At 35.8% G+C, this 22759-nt stretch overlaps 1 protein-coding gene across 6 annotated transcripts in view; it reads left to right on the top strand.

Annotated features, from left to right (window-relative positions):
- The window catches only part of LOC117337343 (MORN repeat-containing protein 1-like), a 76724-nt gene extending 58661 nt beyond the window's left edge, over window positions 1-18063 (top strand). For 5 of the 6 annotated variants that reach the window (XM_033898274.1, XM_033898272.1, XM_033898271.1 and 2 more), the window contains 3 exons: window positions 3849-3905; window positions 9117-9246; window positions 12564-18063. In XM_033898274.1, the coding sequence (XP_033754165.1) occupies window positions 3849-3905; window positions 9117-9246; window positions 12564-12648 (272 nt within the window). In that variant the 3' untranslated portion in view covers window positions 12649-18063. Of the gene's footprint in view, window positions 1-814; window positions 863-3848; window positions 3906-9116; window positions 9247-12563 lie in introns of all 6 variants that reach the window. The other variant, XM_033898269.1, reaches the window with a different exon arrangement.
- The last annotated feature ends 4696 nt before the right edge of the window (window positions 18064-22759 follow it).

The following is a 22759-nucleotide window of genomic DNA, read 5'->3' as shown; positions in this document are numbered from 1 at the left end:
TATCAATAGTTCAATTTTCACTCTGATCTGCTGGTCTCATTACAATTTAGTCCCCATAACTAATACTCAAGTAAAATTCTCCTATTGTTTTACATGTATATGGCAGTGCCATCCTTAGAAACATCTAAAAAAAAACTATTAAACTAATCTTATTTTCAGAATGTTACCTTGTTTAGAACTTAATGTCCACCCCCATAATGTCCTATTGTTTAGAACCCTATGTCTGTGTGAGAACTCTGTCCGTCTCACATAATATCCCATTGTTTAAGAACTCTATGTTTGTCTCACATAATATCCCATTGTTAAGAACTCTCTGTCCATCTCACATAATGTTCCATTGTTTAGAACTCTATGTCTGTCTCACATAATGTCCCATTGTTTAGAACTCTATGTCTGTCTCACATAATGTTCCATTGTTTAGAACTCTATGTCTGTCTCACATAATATCCCATTGTTTAGAACTCTATGTTCGTCTCACATAATATCCCATTGTTTAGAACTCTATATATCTTTGCTGTCGTGGTTCTGTCCTTTGGTAAGACACTTAACCCTGATTGCTCTGGATGACATATGACTGGTCTTCCGTATGTTGTTCAGTGAGGTTGTCACCAACTACTACAAGGAGACCCTGCCTCAGAATGACCCTGGCTGTTCATGGGGTGATCAACTTAGAAAACAAACAAACTAATTGTTTAGAACTATATCTCCCCGTAATATCCCATTTCATTTAGTATGTATATTTTGTACACTGTGTCCGTTTCCCATAATGCACCAATGTTTAGTACAGTCGTGTATGTTTTAATTCGTCGGACAGAACCTTTGGCTCGCAGACCTTCCTACAATTCATCAAGAATGACAACTTGTAAGATACTATATCCTCACTACAGGAAATGATTCCTTTTATAATAACTAAACCCTCCTTTTCTACTTCCTCTGGCTGTACAGCACATACTGGACATTTTGTTTCTGTTGATGCCTCCCTCTACATCCTGTGATTGTGTGACACAAAGCTGTTGTTTTGTATATTTTTATAATTAATACCTTCCCTGGGGATGCACAAACATTGAAATTGTATCACTGATCTTGTACAACTTCCATGCTCTATGCACATACTGTACTTAATTCATTCCAAAGTGATAGCTGCCTTATATACATGTTTATACCCCCGCAACGAAGTTAGGGGGGTATGCTGGAATCAGGTTGTCTGTCCGTCCGTCCATCCGTCCGTCCGTCTGTCTGTAGACGCATTTTGACCGGACAACTCCTCCTAAACCGATGGGCCAATTCCGATGAAACTTCACACAAATATTAATGATCATGTGTAGATATGCATGCCACTTTATTTTTCTCAAAATTATGGTTGCTATGGCAACTGGTCACTATAAACAGGTTTTCCGATAAGAACCATAACTTTAAGTTTGCCCGGACAACTCCTCCTAAACTAAATGGCCAATTTCAATGAAACTTCACACAAATATAGAGGACCATGTGTAGATGTGCATGCCACTTTCTTTTCTTTCAAAATTATGGTTGCTATGGCAACTGGTCACTATAAACAGGTTTTCTGATAAGAACCATAGCTTTAAGTTTGTCCGGACAACTCCTCCTAAACCGAAGGGCCGATTTCAATGAAACTTCACACAAATATAGAGGACCATGTGTAGATGTGCATGCCACTTTATTTTTCTCAAATTATGGTTGCTATGGCAACTGGTCACTATAAACAGGTTTTCTGATAAGAACCATAACTTTAAGTTTGTCCGGACAACTCCTCCTAAACCGAAGGGCCGATTTCAATGACACTTAATTCACACAAATATAGAGGACCATGTGTAGATGTGCATGCCACTTTATTTTTCTCAAAATTATGGTTGCTATGGCAACTGGTCACTATAAACAGGTTTTCCAATAAGAACCATAACTTTAAGTATGTCCGGACAACTCCTCCTAAACTAAATGGCCAATTTCAATGAAACTTCATACAAATATAGAGGACCATGTGTAGATGTGCATGCCACTTTCTTTTTTTTCAAAATTATGGTTGCTATGGCAACTGGTCACTATAAACAGGTTTTCTGATAAGAACCATAACTTTAAGTTTGTCCGGACAACTCCTCCTAAACCGAAGGGCCGATTTCAATGAAACTTCACACAAATATAGAGGACCATGTGTAGATGTGCATGCCACTTTCTTTTTTTTTCAAAATTATGGTTGCTATATTACTGGGTTATCTTAGTTAGCCTCTAATTAACAGTTCCAATTCACCATTGACTCGTGCAGATTGCGGGGGTATTAGTCAGCCATCCTGGCGACAGTTCTAGTTGTATTGGGAATTTATGGTTCTTTTAAGTTGTCAGTATCTTTATACAGTAATGACCTATACACTTTGTAAATATGTCAAGATACGATAATAATTCTTACAATGGAAACAATGACAATAAATATTTAGAGTTATTTCCCTTAGAAAATATATGCTTATATCTTTAGGATCATTTCCCTTAATAGCAATGTTCATTGTCTTACCAGTATTTCATTTTAATAATTATATCTTTATATAGTCTATATACAAGAAAAAATAATAACCTGTGAGGTGTGTAATTAATCTTGCAACCTCAATTAATTTCTACCTAAATTCAAACTATAATTTACAAATATATTTCATAATCATATATCTTAATTATTTATCAGATGCGCTTAAACATTAATATATTATGATTGTGTTTATTAAACCATCTAAGCTCTTCATTTTTACTGAACTCTGCCTGTTTACTAATTAAATCACATGTTTCTTGAGGTTCCGATTTTATCTGTTTGAGGTTACTAATTTAATGAGTTACTTGAAGTGCCAATTTAACCTTTTTCCTGAGTTTGACTCTAATCCCGGAGTTTGGTGACATTAACATAATAGTTTTACCAATGACTGGCAGACTAGTCAGTTTTTATCTGGATTGTTATTTGATCCAAACTTCTGAGAATCTTTGGCAGATTTCCTCTTATGTAATTTCCTTATTAGAAATACAGTAATGTAAGAATTTAATTGTTGTAGTATAACTAATACATAATGTATAAAGACAGGTTCTGTAGACACTTAATTCTAACTGGTACAGTGGGGAATTGATAAAACATAGAGGGGTTCTGTAGACACTTCTAACTGGTACAGTAGAGAATTGATAAAACATAGTGAGGGTTCTGTAGACACTTCTAACTGGTACAGTAGAGAATTGATAAAACATAGAGGGGTTCTGTAGACACTTCTAACTGGTACAGTAGATAATTGATAAAACATAGAGGGGTTCTGTAGACACTTCCAACTGGTACAGTAGAGAATTGATAAAACATAGAGGGGTTCTGTAGACACTTCTAACTGATAGAGTAGAGAATTGATAAAACATAGAGGGGTTCTGTAGACACTTCTAACTGGTACAGTGGGGAATTGATAAAACATAGAGGGGTTCTGTAGACACTTCTAACTGGTACAGTAGAGAATTGATAAAACATAGGGGGGTTCTGTAGACACTTCTAACTGGTACAGTAGAGAATTGATAAAACATAGAGGGGTTCTGTAGACACTTCTAACTGATAGAGTAGAGAATTGATAAAACATAGAGGGGTTCTGTAGACACTTCTAACTGGTACAGTAGAGAATTGGTAAAACATAGTGAGGTTCTGTAGACACTTCTAACTGGTACAGTAGAGAGTTGGTAAAACATAGAGGGGTTCTGTAGACACTTCTACCTGGTACAGTAGCACTAAATTATGGTAGAGTTTAGTTCAGTAATTAACAATTTATCTGACAAATATCACTACAGTTATATTGACAAGTCACGTATCAAACTTTTACTTTCAGTTGATAGATATAGGAAACAGAGAGAAAAGGAAAGACAGGAGAAGTATGCCAAAACAGGTAAGTCTTGTGTTACAGACAGAATTAGGTCAGAACAGGTAAGTCTTGTGTAAAAGAGAGGAGAATTAGGTCAGAACAGGTAAGTCTTGTGTTACAGACAGGAGAATTAGGTCAGAACAGGTAAGTCTTGTATTACAGACAGGAGAACTAGGTCAGAACAGGTAAGTCTTGTGTTACAGACAGAAATAGGTCAGAACAGGTAAGGTTTGTGTTACAGACAGAAGTAGGTCAGAACAGGTAAGTCTTGTGTTACAGACAGGAGTAGGTCAGAACAGGTAAGTCTTGTGTTACAGACAGAAGTAGGTCAGAACAGGTTAGTCTTGTGTTACAGACAGAAGTAGGTCAGAACAGGTAAGTCTTGTGTTACAGACAGAAGTAGGTCAGAACAGGTAAGGTTTGTGTTACAGACAGGAGAATTAGGTCAGAACAGCAAAGTCTTGTGTAACAGACAGGAGAATTTCACGTCAGAACAGCTAAGTCTTGTGTTACAGACAGAATTAGGTCAGAACAGCTAAGTCTTATGTTACAGACAGGAGAATTAGGTCAGAACAGGTAAGTCTTGTGTTACAGACAGGAGAACTAGGTCAGAACAGCTAAGTCTTGTGTTACAGACAGAAGTAGGTCAGAACAGGTAAGTCTTGTGTTACAGACAGGAGAATTAGGTCAGAACAGGTAAGTCTTGTGTTACAGACAGGAGAATTAGGCCAGAACAGGTAAGTCTTGTGTTACAGACAGAAGTAGGTCAGAACAGGTAAGGTTTGTGTTACAGACAGGAGAATTAGGTCAGAACAGGTAAGTCTTGTGTTATAGACAGGAGAATTAGGTCAGAACAGGTTAGTCTTGTGTTACAGACAGGAGAATTAGGTCAGAACAGGTAAGTCTTGTGTTAGAGACAGGAGAATTAGGTCAGAACAGGTAAGTCTTGTGTTAGAGACAGGAGAATTAGGTCAGAACAGGTAAGTCTTGTGTTAGAGACAGAAGTAGGTCAGAAAAGGTAAGTCTTGTGTTACAGACAGAAGTAGGTCAGAACAGGTAAGTATTGTGTTACAGACAGGAGAATTAGGTCAGAAAAGGTCAATCTTGTGTTACAGACAGGAGAATTAGGTCAGAACAGGTGAGTCTTGTGTTACAGACAGAATTAGGTCAGAACATGTAAGGTTTGTGTTACAGACAGAATTAGGTCAGAACAGGTAAGGTTTGTTTTACAGACAGAATTAGGTCAGAACAGGTAAGGTTTGTGTTACAGACAGAAGTAGGTCAGAACAGGTAAGTCTTGTGTTAGAGACAGGAGAATTAGGTCAGAACAGGTAAGGTTTGTGTTACAGACAGAAGTAGGTCAGAACAGGTAAGTCTTGTGCTACAGACAGAAGTAGGTCAGAAAAGGTAAGTCTTGTGTTACAGACAGAAGTAGGTCAGAACAGGTAAGTCTTGTGTTACAGACAGGAGAATTAGGTCAGAAAAGGTCAATCTTGTGTTACAGACAGGAGAATTAGGTCAGAACAGGTGAGTCTTGTGTTACCAGCAGTTTGTTCTTTTGAGTTAAATGCTTCATTTGTTTTGCTGCCATTAAGGAGCAGAACCAGAAATCACTCATCATGTAATATGTCTATGGCCATGTCAATACTGGAAATCTGGGTCACAATAGCTGTCTGTACAATCCAAATCTGGGTTACAATAGCTGTTTGTACAATCCAAATCTGGGTTACAATAATTCTGTCTGTACAATCCAAATCTGGGTTACAATAACTGTCTGTATAATCCAAATCTGGGTTACAATAGCTCTGTCTGTACAATCCAAATCAAGGTTACAATAGCTGTCTGTACAATCCAAATCTTGGTTACAATAGCCCTGTCTGTACAATCCAAATCTGGGTTACAATAGCTGTCTGTACAATCCAAATCTGGGTTACAATAACTGTCTGTATAATCCATATCTGGGTTACAATAACTGTCTGTACAATCCAAATCTGGGTTACAATAGCTGTGTGGTAACAATCCAAATCTGGGTTACAATAACCCTGTCTGTACAATCCAAATCAAGGTTACAATAGATGTCTGTACAATCCAAATCTGGGTTACAATAGCTGTCAGTACAATCCAAATCTGGGTTACAATAGCCCTGTCTGTACAATCCAAATCTGGGTTTCAATAGCTGTCTGTACAATCCAAATCTGGGTTACAATAGCTGTCTGTACAATCCAAATCTGGGTTACAATAACTGTCTGTACAATCCAAATCTGGGTTACAATAACTCTGTCTGTACATTCCAAATCTGGGTTACAATAGCTCTGTCTGTACAATCCAAATCTAGGTTACAATAACTCAGTACAATCCAAATCTGGGTTACAATAGCTGTCAGTACAATCCAAATCTGGGTTACAATAACTGTCTGTATAATCCATATCTGGGTTACAATAACTGTCCGTACAATCCAAATCTGGGTTACAATAGCCCTGTCTGTACAATCCAAATCTGGGTTATAATAGCAGAGTCTTGTAGCAGTGTACAGTAAAAATGCCAAATTCTGAAAAATATGGCACATGCTTTAGATATGTAAACATTGCCAGTTAACCTTACATATAACCTCTAATAAAGTATATATATTTGAAATCTGTACAACATTTGCAATTTTAATAGAGCTCTGAAGGATAAGTAAACTGATATTTTCTGTGATTTTTAGAGCTGTGAATACCATGGTAACAGCTTAAAAAATTCTCAAAAATTGCAAAATATTATGATATTTGACCCAAAATGGCACAATTCTCTACACAATTTTTTTTCTGAAACCTATTTAAAATTAAATATCTCTATCCCAAAGACAGAATTAATCTTGTTTGGACATATGTTGTAAATTAAGTTTTTCCGCTATCTTACCTTTTCTGTGGGCTTCCATTTTGCGCTGTAGGCAAAACTAAATTTCCTGTGTAAACACACGTTCGGAAAATCCGGATATTTAAAATCCGGAACCAATTTATTGATTTTTGTTTTAATAAATGTGAAGCCTGTATGTACTACTTCATACTGGATATACCAATTATAGTGTACATTTATTTTTTCATTTTTTATACATATCATAATACAGGAGTTATTTGCTTAACAAAAAAATTGCCCATGGCCAGGCTGTCTTACTGTGGTGTGCTACCTCTGTCTGTACAATCCAAATCAAGGTTACAATAGCTGTCTGTACAATCCAAATCTGGGTTACAATAGCCCTGTCTGTACAATCCAAATCTGGGTTACAATAGCTGTCTGTACAATCCAAATCTGGGTTACAATAACTGTCTGTATAATCCATATCTGGGTTACAATAACTGTCTGTACAATCCAAATCTGGGTTACAATAACTCTGTCTGTACATTCCAAATCTGGGTTACAATAGCTCTGTCTGTACAATCCAAATCTAGGTTACAATAACTGTCAGTACAATCCAAATCTGGGTTACAATAGCTGTCAGTACAATCCAAATCTGGGTTACAATAACTGTCTGTATAATCCATATCTGGGTTACAATAACTGTCCGTACAATCCAAATCTGGGTTACAATAGCCCTGTCTGTACAATCCAAATCTGGGTTACAATAGCCCTGTCTGTACAATCCAAATCTGGGTTACAATAACTGTCTATACAATCCAAATCTGGGTTACAATAGCCCTGTCAGTACAATCCAAATCTGGGTTACAATAACTGTCTGTATAATCCAAATCTAGGTTACAATAACTGTCAGTACAATCCAAATCTGGGTTACAATAGCTCTGTCTGTACAATCCAAATCTGGGTTACAATAGCTGTCAGTACAATCCAAATCTGGGTTACAATAGCTCTGTCTGTACAATCCAAATCTGGGTTACAATAACTGTCAGTACAATCCAAATCTGGGTTACAATAGCTGTCAGTACAATCCAAATCTGGGTTACAATAACTGTCTGTATAATCCAAATCTAGGTTACAATAACTGTCAGTACAATCCAAATTTGGGTTACAATAGCTCTGTCTGTACAATCCAAATCTGGGTTACAATAGCTGTCAGTACAATCCAAATCTGGGTTACAATAACTGTCTGTATAATCCATATCTGGGTTACAATAACCCTGTCTGTACAATCTAAATCTGGGTTACAATAGCCCTGTCTGTACAATCCAAATCTGTGTTACAATAGCTGTCTGTATAATCCAAATCTGGGTTACAATAGCTGTCTGTACAATCCAAATCTGGGTTACAATAGCCCTGTCTGTACAATCCAAATCTGGGTTACAATAGCTGTCTGTACAATCAAATCTGGGTTACAATAGCTGTCTGTACAATCCAAATCTGGGTTACAATAGTCCTGTCTGTACAATCCAAATCTGGGTTACAATAGCTGTCAGTACAATCCAAATCTGGGTTACAATGACTCTTTCTTATAATCCAAATCTGGGTTACAATAGCCCTGTCTGTATAATCCAAATCTGGGTTACAATAGCTGTGTGTACAATCCAAATCTGGGTTACAATAGCTGTCAGTACAATCAAATCTGGGTTACAATAGCTGTCTGTACAATCCAAATCTGGGTTACAATAGCTGTCAGTACAATCCAAACCTGGGTTACAATAGCTCTGTCTGTACAATCCAAATCTGGGTTACAATAACTGTCTGTACAATCCAAATCTGGGTTACAATAGCTGTCAGTACAATCCAAATCTGGGTTACAATAGCTCTGTCTGTACAATCCAAATCTGGGTTACAATAGCTCTGTCTGTACAATCCAAATATGGGTTACAATAGCTGTCAGTACAATCCAAATCTGGGTTACAATAGAGAGCTCTGTATGTACAATCCAAATCCAGGTTACAATAGCTGTCTGTACAATCCAAATCTGGGTTACAATAGCCCTGTCTATACAATCCAAATCTGGGTTACAATAGCTGTCTGTACAATCCAAATCTAGGGTTACAATAGCCCTGTCTATATAATTCAGACTTTTCCATTAGTACATTTGAGGACTTTCGTACCTTATAATTGTGACAATTGACCTACTTCTGATTGAGAATTTTAACCCCAATCTGTGAGCTTTGTTGTCTTCTGACAACATGTCTTGTTTTCCTCTTTTTATAGAGTATAAATTTATCTTTTGAGAATAGATGAAAGATCCTTGAAAAACATTCAGTCTAACTTGAAATTTTACACAGATTCAGAGTATGAATGTGTTTAACATACATGTTTATTGTTGTGTAGGTGAATATGTGTTGATGGTTCATGATGTCACAGAACCCCCTGCCATGGACAGAGTCCTAGAGCCAGCATTCCATCTACTCAAACTGAAGCGACCCAAACGTGAGCCTGTTAAAAAGGAAAAGGGACCAAGGTGTGTACTCGTCATTAGAACTAGGAACATTTGGTTGTGGATTATTTATTATAAAGTGGTTGTGGGTACAATATTTCATCAATTTATGTTAAATGATTTGGTTTTGGGTACTGTAATCCTATTTCTATTTTAGGCACATATTAATCAAATTTGATTGTTTGTTTTTTGAGGTGCTGTTATAGATAGTGCTGGTATTTTACTCTACATTTGACTGAATGTCAATTTAAATCTGATGAATACAATTTTGAATTTTGCTGCAGTTTGAATTTTTGCTGGCTTTTACATGTATAGGCCTTGTTTTATTGACTTGGTGGAAAGGTGTTTTTTTATATGTCTTATGTTTTGTGTTCGTCGATGGGTACATATTTGCTTTCGATGTTAACTGTCTGTTCAAACAAGGAATGTTCCTTATAAATTGAGATTGATGTTTTGTTTATATGTTCCAATGTCCAAATGTTGTTCTTAAATGATCTTATAGTCTATCAGGATTTCTTTGTCAGATATATTTCTATCAGGATGTCTTTGTCAGATATATTTCTATAAGGATTTGTATTTCCATTATTTCTCTTATAGATTAATATCAGATATATTTTAAAATATCACATAATAATACATAAAAATTAATCAATTAATTATTTCTGTCTAAGGATTTAAAAGTCAATATGTTATTTTTCTCTAAGGATATATAAATCGATGTTTAATAGTTGAATCAGGATTGATCAGCTAATTATTTCTCTGCAAGGATATTTATCTATAAGGAATTTTAAATTAATCTTTCAAATATTTCATAAGAATTTATAATTTATAACATGTATTTCCTTCTAAGGTTTAATAGATTAACATTTCTCTATAAAGAATTATAAATTACTGGTAATAGTATTAAAATTCTACAAGGATTTTTACATTCACTTGTTCTCTATAAGGATTCATTATTTGATATTGATAAGGAATTATAAGCTTTATCTCTATAGATTTCTAAATTGATATTTCTCTGTAAGAATTTCTAAAACCGTTCTTGTCATTTCACCATTATGACTTTTCATTAATGTGATATTCATCTCAGTACAAATGTATATTCTAAATCATGGTCTCAAAATATATTAAAATCACTGATTCTTTCTGTATTAATTTAGAATTACATCATAAATGTGTATAATGTTACAATATGATGGTATAATGTTACAATATGATGGTATAATGTTACAATATGATGGTATAATGTTACAATATGATGGTATAATGTTACAATATGATGGTATAATGTTACAATATGATGATACATTAATATTGGTGGTGGGCAGTGTAGATATGTGGGTAGACAAGGTCAGACATTGATAAGTAGATATATAGGATCTCTTGTTTTGAAGATCATTGTAATATTATTTTGTTTTGCATTATAACATGGCTTTACTGCACAGAATAATTTTACCTGAGAGGCATCAGAATTTGGACAAACTGTCGATCATTTACAAGTAAAAAAATTATCGAAAATGATTTTGTGACAGTAAGGCCTATTATTAATTTTGCTTATTTTTCTTTTGATTGTTGACATTGAATTTCTGTAATCTCACCAGAAAAGTTCACAGTCATGTGTGATGAAACACAAGGTAACTGATAGCCATAGAAAATAGTACATGCTTAGCATGGCATCTTGTAATAGCTTTAGGTTAATACATTTGTGTGCAAAAACCAACCAACACAGATTTACAGTTCATTTGTAGTGTTGATCTTAAGATGGTAGGGAGGGTGTGACTGGCTCTGCATGCTGTTTGAAATTTGCAGAGGGGAAATATTGTTTTGGTCTCAAAAATTCTCAAAGAAAACAAAAGATGTTTTATTCATTATCAGGTAAAAATAAGTTATTCAGAGAAATACAGGGAAATGTTGATTGACACATTTAGGTTCAGGTCAAATAAGGACATTTTATTAGAATGATCTGTATTTCCAAACAAAGCAAAAAAAAAAATCTGTTCCTTCCTGGAATTTTAAAATTGCTGAAGTTGATCTTGCTGATAAAGGGGAATAACTCCAGCAAGTATTGATATAGAATCCTTTACACAGATTTCTTTTTCTTTAAAAATATTTATGCCATCATTTTTATTGATTTTCCCTTCATTACATTTTGATGTTTATAAATTCATCATGATTGTTAAAGTTGATTATAGCTATTAAGACATTTTATTTTAAATAATCTGTTTGAGGTAGTGCATGTTCTGTTAAAGGTTACATGACTAGATAGATGAGTTGTTTTATTTACTGTAGTGGCCATGGCTTCTTTACTTTGTTGCTTTAACTCGTCTGCTGTAGTGTTCATCGCTTTACTATGTAGCTCAGATTTTCTTTTTAAATCATTTTAATTGCTTTGTTTTGACTTTTATTTGTATAAATCCTACCAAACAATCCAATTACAAAAACTTGTTTTCTGAAGTTCAATTCTTCTCATTTATTCTTAGATAAATACATATTGATATGACTCTCCAGATTTTCAGTATCTGTTGACAAAATTTCCCTTCAAATTTCTCAATTGACATGTTTTCCTAGATATTATTACATGTTCTCCAAAGATATCATTAGAAATTTCTCAATTGACAGGTTCTCCACAAATATTATAAGAAATTTTTCAATTGACATATTTTCCTAGATATTATTACATGTCCTCCAAAGATATTATTTGAAATTTCCCAATTCATATTCTCCACAGATATTATCAGTAATTTCTCAATTGACATGTACTCCCATATATATATATATATATATATATATATTATAAAATTTTCAATTGATAATATGCCCCGTAGGTATTATTAGCAATAGGTCTGTACAACTTCTCCTCAGATTTATATTATTTTTGTCTTTTGAAAAGTTCTAAGATGATAATTGAAACTCCTCATTGGACAGATTCAGTCTTCAGATATATACTTGTCAGATATTGACAGGTTGCTTTTGGATGTTATTGGTAAATTTACCTGTTGATAGATTTCCTGCTCAACTGTGATCATTTTCACATTATGTAAATTGAAATATCTTTGATGCAATATATTCAATACTGATAGAAATTATATACATGGACAAAGATATAAAGCTAGCTCTAGCTATCAATCTTTCCAGTCTGATATACAGGAGATATGACATTTAATCATGCAAACAATTTTAGCTGTTATGACTAATTGCTGCTCAGATTTGATTGTTTTACATTCATCATACCGTTTTATATTTATTATACCTGTAAATACATAGTTTATGATTATCTACTGATGTTTTATATTTATTATACCTGTAAATACATAGTTAATGATTATCTACTGAATACCTTACAGGTGGGACACCTCCCGTCATATTGCTGCTGCCATGCAGAGATCCGAGTCCATTACCAGTCTCGGAACTCCATCACTAGCACAATGATAAACTCACATCATAGTTACCTCCCTTGGACATTCCACCTGAACCAGATATTACCACGGACATAAGTTTTCTTGACTCTTCAGTTGTGCCTGTGGATGTTGCCTGAACTCACTCCTGCTGACAAATGATCTAAACTGATATGCAAACCTAATGTGCCAATTAAGTTCAAAGCCAATTATTTCTCCTGTAGGTACAGGTATCGAGTACATGTATTACATACAGGTATCGCGTACATGTATGACTTTTATTACTATCATTTTAGGAACCTCTTGATTCTTTGTAAACATTCTTTGTCAACAATTCATATACCCCGCTTTCTAAATTTGATCATGATAAAAATATATTGTTAAAATTAACGTATTTTTTGTAAGAGCAGAAATATTTAATAATCATGGATTACATTCTCAATCGAGTACATTAAGTTATAATAACAATACAATTTGTATTGTTTCATACTGACAGTATAATCATGGCTGACAAGTTTTCATTTATATTGTCAATTAAACAATGATGAATATTTTAGATATTTTATTAGTAAAAAGTAAATAACTTATTCCTCAAAGAAATGTAATTTCACATGTGCTTGTTAATGATAAGATTTTGAAAAATTACTGTAATTTATGAAAAGATATATTTGATACCTGCATGTTTGATATCCTAAATTTGTGTACTATGTACGTCTTTTTGTCTGCCCCAGGGATTATTTCACCTATACTGTTTAACCTTAAACTGCCAAATGTTGCTTGCAAGTACACCTCTGGAGATTGGGACTCATACTAAAACAAGGCTCTCGATCCCACCAGAATTATGGCCTTTTTTTATATCTTTGTTCGACGGGAGGGACTATGGATTGCCTGCAATACTCTGCCAAGTTTTGGTGTTAATTATTGATTTCCTGAAGCATTAAATAGCATGCCTGTTTGCCATTTAATTTGCATTGCTGTTCATTCTTTTTAAAAGCATTACAAAATTTGTTTTGATAAAATGTTGAATAAGCTGTATTTTTAATTATCATCATTTTTTCTGTTTTCTGTTGACATTTTATTTTCTGTTGGTCTTTTTCTATTTTCTAAACATTTGTGGTACATTATTCACTAGTTATTTCCCTTTACTCTCATCGCCCCATTAGATATCTCCCTTTACTCTCGTCGCCCCATTAGTTATTTCCCTTTACTCTCGTCGCCCCATTAGTTATCTCCCTTTACTCTCGTCGCCCCATTAGTTATTTCCCTTTACTCTCATCGCCCCATTAGATATCTCCCTTTACTTTCGTCGCCCCATTAGTTATTTCCCTTTACTCCCAACGCCCCATTAGTTATCTCCCTTTACTCTCCTCGCCCCATTAGTTATCTCCCTTTACTCCAATCGCCCCATTAGTTATCTCCCTTTACTCTCCTCGCCCCATTAGTTATTTCCCTTTACTCTCGTTGCCCCATTAGTTACTTCCCTTTCCTCCCGTTACTCAATTAAATCTGTTACATGTTGTGATACATACAGTTATATTATTTATCATGAAAATTTGTTTTCTGTTGATTTTATTCAAATGTGAATTTCAAAGTTGTATTTAAAAAAGCTTTCTGTAAAACTGCTGATCAAGTATCTGTTTTATTCATAGTTCTTAATATGCATTTTATCTGGGAAAAATCAAGGAAACACATATATTAATACATTCATTCATTTACGTTTTATGTATAGATTACCTCCCTTTGACTGTTGGATACCTTTACATTTGTAAATTACCTGTAAAAATGGTAAAAATTAACAGCATTTTACATTTCATTACTGTGAAAAACCTGTTTTTATTTTTTGGGGTTTTCCCCCAATTTACCATTCTATTATTCATTTTGGCCAAATGTATCCAATATACACAAACATATTGTGAATATATTTCAGATGTTAAGGTATGTATTGATTATACAAAGGCTTAATGTGAAAAAAAAACAAAAACAAAACAAAACAAAAAATACCAGTCATTATCTTGTGGATTTATTTGTGATCACACAGGAAATATGAACTTTTAAGACGACGTTTTATTTGTGCTTGGGGTGATATGTCCATGATCAGTGTTGATACAGATAAGCCTGAAGGGATATATCATCATCTGTCACCAGTCTACACTCATCATCTCTAAATCATTACGTCACTTTTTATATGGAGAAGACAGGAAACAAAAAACAACTAGTATTTCTTTTTAAACTGTTACTAATGTATGACTAAGCGAGGCTGGTGCCATGCAACCAGGTGTGACGTAGCTCGTTAGGGTTGTTTGTCATCTCGTACCTTACAGGTAAATATCAGTGTCTCCCGCCACCAAGTCAAACCATTCATGTGCATCCAGCCATGTATGCTAAATATTTAATTATCAAATTCCTCTTCGGGGCAATTATTTGCAAAATGTACAATCGATTCATTACCTACCGAATAAAATTGACCTTTATTGATAAAGGGACTTGGTTTTTTCCAGACAGTGTCTAGACAGAGGTTAGAAGTGATATGAGAAATAAAAGAATCAAAGTATTTTTTTTTCTATTATTTAAACTGAAAGTTTCAAATAGATATTTCGTCATACATATGGGTTGGAATATAATGGTAATCATGCATATACATAATGTTTGTTTTTATTTCACTTTATATTTGTAAATGTTATTCAAAACATTTTTTATTACAAATGTTATATTGATCAAATCTTTTCTTTAAATGGAAGCGCTACTCACTATGTGATATTTATACATTTACGGTAAGTGTCTCTATATTTGCTTGCAAATATTAAGATGGCCATTAGGTGGATTATCTGAACTGTGATTTTTAATTGTGTGTAATAGAATTGCCTGTGTGAGAAACAGAATTTGACACTTGTGACTTTTATTTATAATTTACAATTGAGTTTGTATGATAGAGTTGTTTACATGTAAGTGAGAAAGAGAATATTATACTTGTAGCTTTGATAATATATAAGGTATGGTGTAATACATAAGAAAAACAAAATCTTATACTTGTGTACATTTATATTTTTACATTGATAATACTGTGATATGCAAGTCTGAAACAGAGTTTAGACAGAATCTACGTGTCTCTGTGACTCTGGCCTTCAGTAATATCAGTTTTATGTTAGAGACAGAATCTATGTGTCTCTGTGACTCTGGCCTTCAGTAATATCAGTTTTATGTAAGAGACAGAATCTACGTGTCTCTGTGACTCTGGCCTTCAGTAATATCAGTTTTATGTAAGAGACAGAATCTATGTGTCTCTGTGACTCTGGCCTTCAGTAATATCAGTTTTATGTTAGAGACAGAATCTACGTGTCTCTGTGACTCTGGCCTTCAGTTATATCAGTTTATGTAAGAGACAGAATCTATGTGTCTCTGTGACTCTGGCCTTCAGTTATATCAGTTTATGTAAGAGACAGAATCTATGTGTCTCTGTGACTCTGGCCTTCAGTTATATCAGTTTATGTTAGAGACAGAATCTACGTGTCTCTGTGACTCTGGCCTTCAGTAATATCAGTTTATGTAAGAGACAGAATCTACGTGTCTCTGTGACTCTGGCCTTCAGTTATATCAGTTTATGTAAGAGACAGAATCTATGTGTCTCTGTGACTCTGGCCTTCAGTTATATCAGTTTATGTAAGAGACAGAATCTACGTGTCTCTGTGACTCTGGCCTTCAGTTATATCAGTTTATGTAAGAGACAGAATCTATGTTTCTCTGTGACTCTGGCCTTCAGTTATATCAGTGTATGTAAGAGACAGAATCTACGTGTCTCTGGCCTTCAGTAATATCAGTTTTATGTGAGAGACAGAATCTCTGTGTCTCTGTGACTCTGGCCTTCAGTAATATCAGTTTATGTAAGAGACAGAATCTGTGTGTCTCTGTGACTCTGGCCTTCAGTAATATCAGTTTATGTAAGAGACAGTATCTATGTGTCTCTGTGACTCTGGCCTTAATTCAGTAATATCAGTTTATGTAAGAGACAGAATCTGCGTGTCTCTGCATGTGACTGGCCTTCAGTAATATCAGTTTATGTAAGAGACAGTATCTATGTGTCTCTGTGACTCTGGCCTTAATTCAGTAATATCAGTTTATGTAAGAGACAGTATCTATGTGTCTCTGTGACTCTGGCCTTAATTCAGTAATATCAGTTTATGTAAGAGACAGTATCTACGTGACTCTATATGACTCTGGCCTTAATTCAGTAATATCAGTTTATGTAAGAGACAGAATCTGCGTGTCTCTAATGGTGTGTCGTTGTATTGTTACTGTCCTCTAACTCCTCACACATGTATTTATACTATGTATAATGAAGCTGTCACAATGCTGTTGTGTTAATAACCTAGAGGACAAATATGGACGAGGTCAAATTTTTCATTGTTACTTGTTTTAAGATCATGAATATTTTATATTGAGCAAAAGGGCAAATATTTTTCATAAATTTATATTTATAATGAATCTGTCATATTTTTTGCTCACCTATGTAGTAAAAAATACATGTTTATTTCAGTTGTGTTTAGTTTATTCTTTAAATATGGAGTAAATGTGACATGGAAAGATCTAGATAATATAAGTGTAAATTATTAAATTGTGTTGATGTTGCACTTATTCCACATTAATGACACAGCCTCTATCATGTACATGTAGGCAATATATCGAGTGAAAGCATAATGAACATGGTACTGCTTGCCCACCAATCTGTCATTCAAATTTAATATTCCTGTCGTATTAAGAGAGTTCAATGGTTATACATTTCGAACACTTATTGCTCAGTTTTTCATAAATATTTGAATTTTTTTTCAATGTGAGGCCCAATGGACCTATATTGCTAACCTGCTATAAATACAGTGTGTGTCATTGATGTGACAGCTAAATGGCATAACTTTCTAGGTAAGTAATGTCGGACAGAGATGGCTAATGGAAGTCGACTGTCAAAATTTCCATAAACATGTGAACATTTAAAACAAAAAATAAGAAAGATTATCAAAAGATATAATAATCACAAGAATCTTTATATCATTGATATAGGATTATGAGTGATTCATACTCGAGGAATGTTATAGTCGGTTGGAGAGACCTTGGAAGTTCAACAAGAGATCATTTTCATAAAGTGATGCAATAAATTACCTGCTTGGTCTGCCATACAGGTAAGATATAGCAAGCTGTCAGTCAACTTCTCAGGTAGATATTAAATGTTATTGCTGATAGGTTATGTGAAATGTTCATACATTCTAACTATTTCTCACCAATTAGTAAAAAAGAATCTAGTGTTATTTTTAACTAGTTTATGCTGACAAAAATTATGTGTGGTTCTTTCAAAATCAAGTTGACAATGCTCTTTCCTCTGTTGTCAACAGTCTATATATAAACCAGACTCTGGTATTGAAGTACCTTTTTTATGACCGATTAAAAATCAATGAAAACTTGATACTGAAAAGTTGCAATTTTCTTTCCAAGTGCTTTCCCATTTAGCTACCTTCATCAAAGGCCCCTTACTTGTCTATACACCAATTATCTCTAATGTTCAATGGGACATTTCTATGTTTATCTACTCAAATCTTCATCTGTTTTCTTACAATAATGGGACATATCCATGGAAAGAAAGCTCGGAGGTTTATGAAATCAGAAAATGAAACGATCTGGAGGCATACCCTGGATACATTAATCATCATCGTAATGACAGCATACAGTAGGGAATACTGGGAGGATAAACAGAGGAAACCACAGATACACAATTATAATAGGACCATAGAGCCATGAGAGTGACAGTAGGGAATACTGGGAGGATAAACAGAGGAAACCACAGATACACAATTATAATAGGACCATAGAGCCATGAGAGTGACAGTAGGGAATACTGGGAGGATAAACAGAGGAAACCACAGATACACAATTATAATAGGACCATAGAGCCATGAGAGTGACAGTAGGGAATACTGGGAGGATAAACAGAGGAAACCACAGATACACAATTATAATAGGACCATAGAGCCATGAGAGTGACAGTAGGGAATACTGGGAGGATAAACAGAGGAAACCACAGATACACAATTATAATAGGACCATAGAGCCATGAGAGTGACAGTAGGGAATACTGGGAGGATAAACAGGGGAAACCACAGATACACAATTATAATAGGACCATAGAGCCATGAGAGTGACAGTAGGGAATACTGGGAGGATAAACAGAGGAAACCACAGATACACAATTATAATAGGACTATAGAGCCATGAGAGTGACAGTAGGGAATACTGGGAGGATAAACAGAGGGAAACCACAGATACACAATTATAATAGGACCATAGAGCCATGAGAGTGACAGTAGGGAATACTGGGAGGATAAACAGAGGAAACCACAGATACACAATTATAATAGGACTATAGAGCCATGAGAGTGACAGTAGGGAATACTGGGAGGATAAACAGAGGAAACCACAGATACACAATTATAATAGGACCATAGAGCCATGAGAGTGACAGTAGGGAATACTGGGAGGATAAACAGAGGAAACCACAGATACACAATTATAATAGGACCATAGAGCCATGAGAGTGACAGTAGGGAATACTGGGAGGATAAACAGAGGAAACCACAGATACACAATTATAATAGGACCATAGAGCCATGAGAGTGACAGTAGGGAATACTGGGAGGATAAACAGAGGAAACCACAGATACACAATTATAATAGGACCATAGAGCCATGAGAGTGACAGTAGGGAATACTGGGAGGATAAACAGAGGAAACCACAGATACACAATTATAATAGGACCATAGAGCCATGAGAGTGACAGTAGGGAATACTGGGAGGATAAACAGAGGAAACCACAGATACACAATTATAATAGGACCATAGAGCCATGAGAGTGACAGTAGGGAATACTGGGAGGATAAACAGAGGAAACCACAGATACACAATTATAATAGCACCATAGAGCCATGAGAGTGACAGTAGGGAATACTGGGAGGATAAACAGAGGAAACCACAGATACACAATTATAATAGGACCATAGAGCCATGAGAGTGACAGTAGGGAATACTGGGAGGATAAACAGAGGAAACCACAGATACACAATTATAATAGGACCATAGAGCCATGAGAGTGACAGTAGGGAATACTGGGAGGATAAACAGAGGAAACCACAGATACACAATTATAATAGGACCATAGAGCCATGAGAGTGACAGTAGGGAATACTGGGAGGATAAACAGAGGAAACCACAGATACACAATTATAATAGGACCATAGAGCCATGAGAGTGACAGTAGGGAATACTGGGAGGATAAACAGAGGGAAACCACAGATACACAATTATAATAGGACTATAGAGCCATGAGAGTGACAGTAGGGAATACTGGGAGGATAAACAGAGGAAACCACAGATACACAATTATAATAGGACTATAGAGCCATGAGAGTGACAGTAGGGAATACTGGGAGGATAAACAGGGGAAACCACAGATACACAATTATAATAGGACCATAGAGCCATGAGAGTGACAGTAGGGAATACTGGGAGGATAAACAGGGGAAACCACAGATACACAATTATAATAGGACTATAGAGCCATGAGAGTGACAGTAGGGAATACTGGGAGGATAAACAGAGGAAACCACAGATACACAATTATAATAGGACCATAGAGCCATGAGAGTGACAGTAGGGAATACTGGGAGGATAAACAGAGGAAACCACAGATACACAATTATAATAGGACCATAGAGCCATGAGAGTGACAGTAGGGAATACTGGGAGGATAAACAGAGGAAACCACAGATACACAATTATAATAGGACCATAGAGCCATGAGAGTGACAGTAGGGAATACTGGGAGGATAAACAGAGGAAACCACAGATACACAATTATAATAGGACCATAGAGCCATGAGAGTGACAGTAGGGAATACTGGGAGGATAAACAGAGGAAACCACAGATACACAATTATAATAGGACCATAGAGCCATGAGAGTGACAGTAGGGAATACTGGGAGGATAAACAGAGGAAACCACAGATACACAATTATAATAGGACCATAGAGCCATGAGAGTGACAGTAGGGAATACTGGGAGGATAAACAGAGGAAACCACAGATACACAATTATAATAGGACCATAGAGCCATGAGAGTGACAGTAGGGAATACTGGGAGGATAAACAGGGGAAACCACAGATACACAATTATAATAGGACCATAGAGCCATGAGAGTGACAGTAGGGAATACTGGGAGGATAAACAGAGGAAACCACAGATACACAATTATAATAGGACCATAGAGCCATGAGAGTGACAGTAGGGAATACTGGGAGGATAAACAGAGGAAACCACAGATACACAATTATAATAGCACCATAGAGCCATGAGAGTGACAGTAGGGAATACTGGGAGGATAAACAGAGGAAACCACAGATACACAATTATAATAGCACCATAGAGCCATGAGAGTGACAGTAGGGAATACTGGGAGGATAAACAGAGGAAACCACAGATACACAATTATAATAGCACCATAGAGCCATGAGAGTGACAGTAGGGAATACTGGGAGGATAAACAGAGGAAACCACAGATACACAATTATAATAGGACCATAGAGCCATGAGAGTGACAGTAGGGAATACTGGGAGGATAAACAGAGGAAACCACAGATACACAATTATAATAGGACCTATAGAGCCATGAGAGTGACAGTAGGGAATACTGGGAGGATAAACAGGGGAAACCACAGATACACAATTATAATAGGACCATAGAGCCATGAGAGTGACAGTAGGGAATACTGGGAGGATAAACAGGGGAAACCACAGATACACAATTATAATAGGACTATAGAGCCATGAGAGTGACAGTAGGGAATACTGGGAGGATAAACAGAGGAAACCACAGATACACAATTATAATAGGACCATAGAGCCATGAGAGTGACAGTAGGGAATACTGGGAGGATAAACAGAGGAAACCACAGATACACAATTATAATAGGACCATAGAGCCATGAGAGTGACAGTAGGGAATACTGGGAGGATAAACAGAGGAAACCACAGATACACAATTATAATAGGACCATAGAGCCATGAGAGTGACAGTAGGGAATACTGGGAGGATAAACAGAGGAAACCACAGATACACAATTATAATAGGACCATAGAGCCATGAGAGTGACAGTAGGGAATACTGGGAGGATAAACAGAGGAAACCACAGATACACAATTATAATAGGACCATAGAGCCATGAGAGTGACAGTAGGGAATACTGGGAGGATAAACAGAGGAAACCACAGATACACAATTATAATAGGACCATAGAGCCATGAGAGTGACAGTAGGGAATACTGGGAGGATAAACAGAGGAAACCACAGATATACAATTATAATAGCACCATAGAGCCATGAGAGTGACAGTAGGGAATACTGGGAGGATAAACAGGGGAAACCACAGATACACAATTATAATAGGACCATAGAGCCATGAGAGTGACAGTAGGGAATACTGGGAGGATAAACAGGGGAAACCACAGATACACAATTATAATAGGACCATAGAGCCATGAGAGTGACAGTAGGGAATACTGGGAGGATAAACAGAGGAAACCACAGATACACAATTATAATAGCACCATAGAGCCATGAGAGTGACAGTAGGGAATACTGGGAGGATAAACAGAGGAAACCACAGATACACAATTATAATAGGACCATAGAGCCATGAGAGTGACAGTAGGGAATACTGGGAGGATAAACAGAGGAAACCACAGATACACAATTATAATAGCACCATAGAGCCATGAGAGTGACAGTAGGGAATACTGGGAGGATAAACAGAGGAAACCACAGATACACAATTATAATAGGCACCATAGAGCCATGAGAGTGACAGTAGGGAATACTGGGAGGATAAACAGAGGAAACCACAGATACACAATTATAATAGCACCATAGAGCCATGAGAGTGACAGTAGGGAATACTGGGAGGATAAACAGAGGAAACCACAGATACACAATTATAATAGCACCATAGAGCCATGAGAGTGACAGTAGGGAATACTGGGAGGATAAACAGAGGAAACCACAGATACACAATTATAATAGGACCATAGAGCCATGAGAGTGACAGTAGGGA

The sequence above is a fragment of the Pecten maximus genome, chromosome 11 (genome assembly GCF_902652985.1).
Source record: "Pecten maximus chromosome 11, xPecMax1.1, whole genome shotgun sequence".
NCBI classification, from domain to species: domain Eukaryota; kingdom Metazoa; phylum Mollusca; class Bivalvia; order Pectinida; family Pectinidae; genus Pecten; species Pecten maximus.
This window is presented reverse-complemented; position numbering and strand designations above follow the sequence as displayed.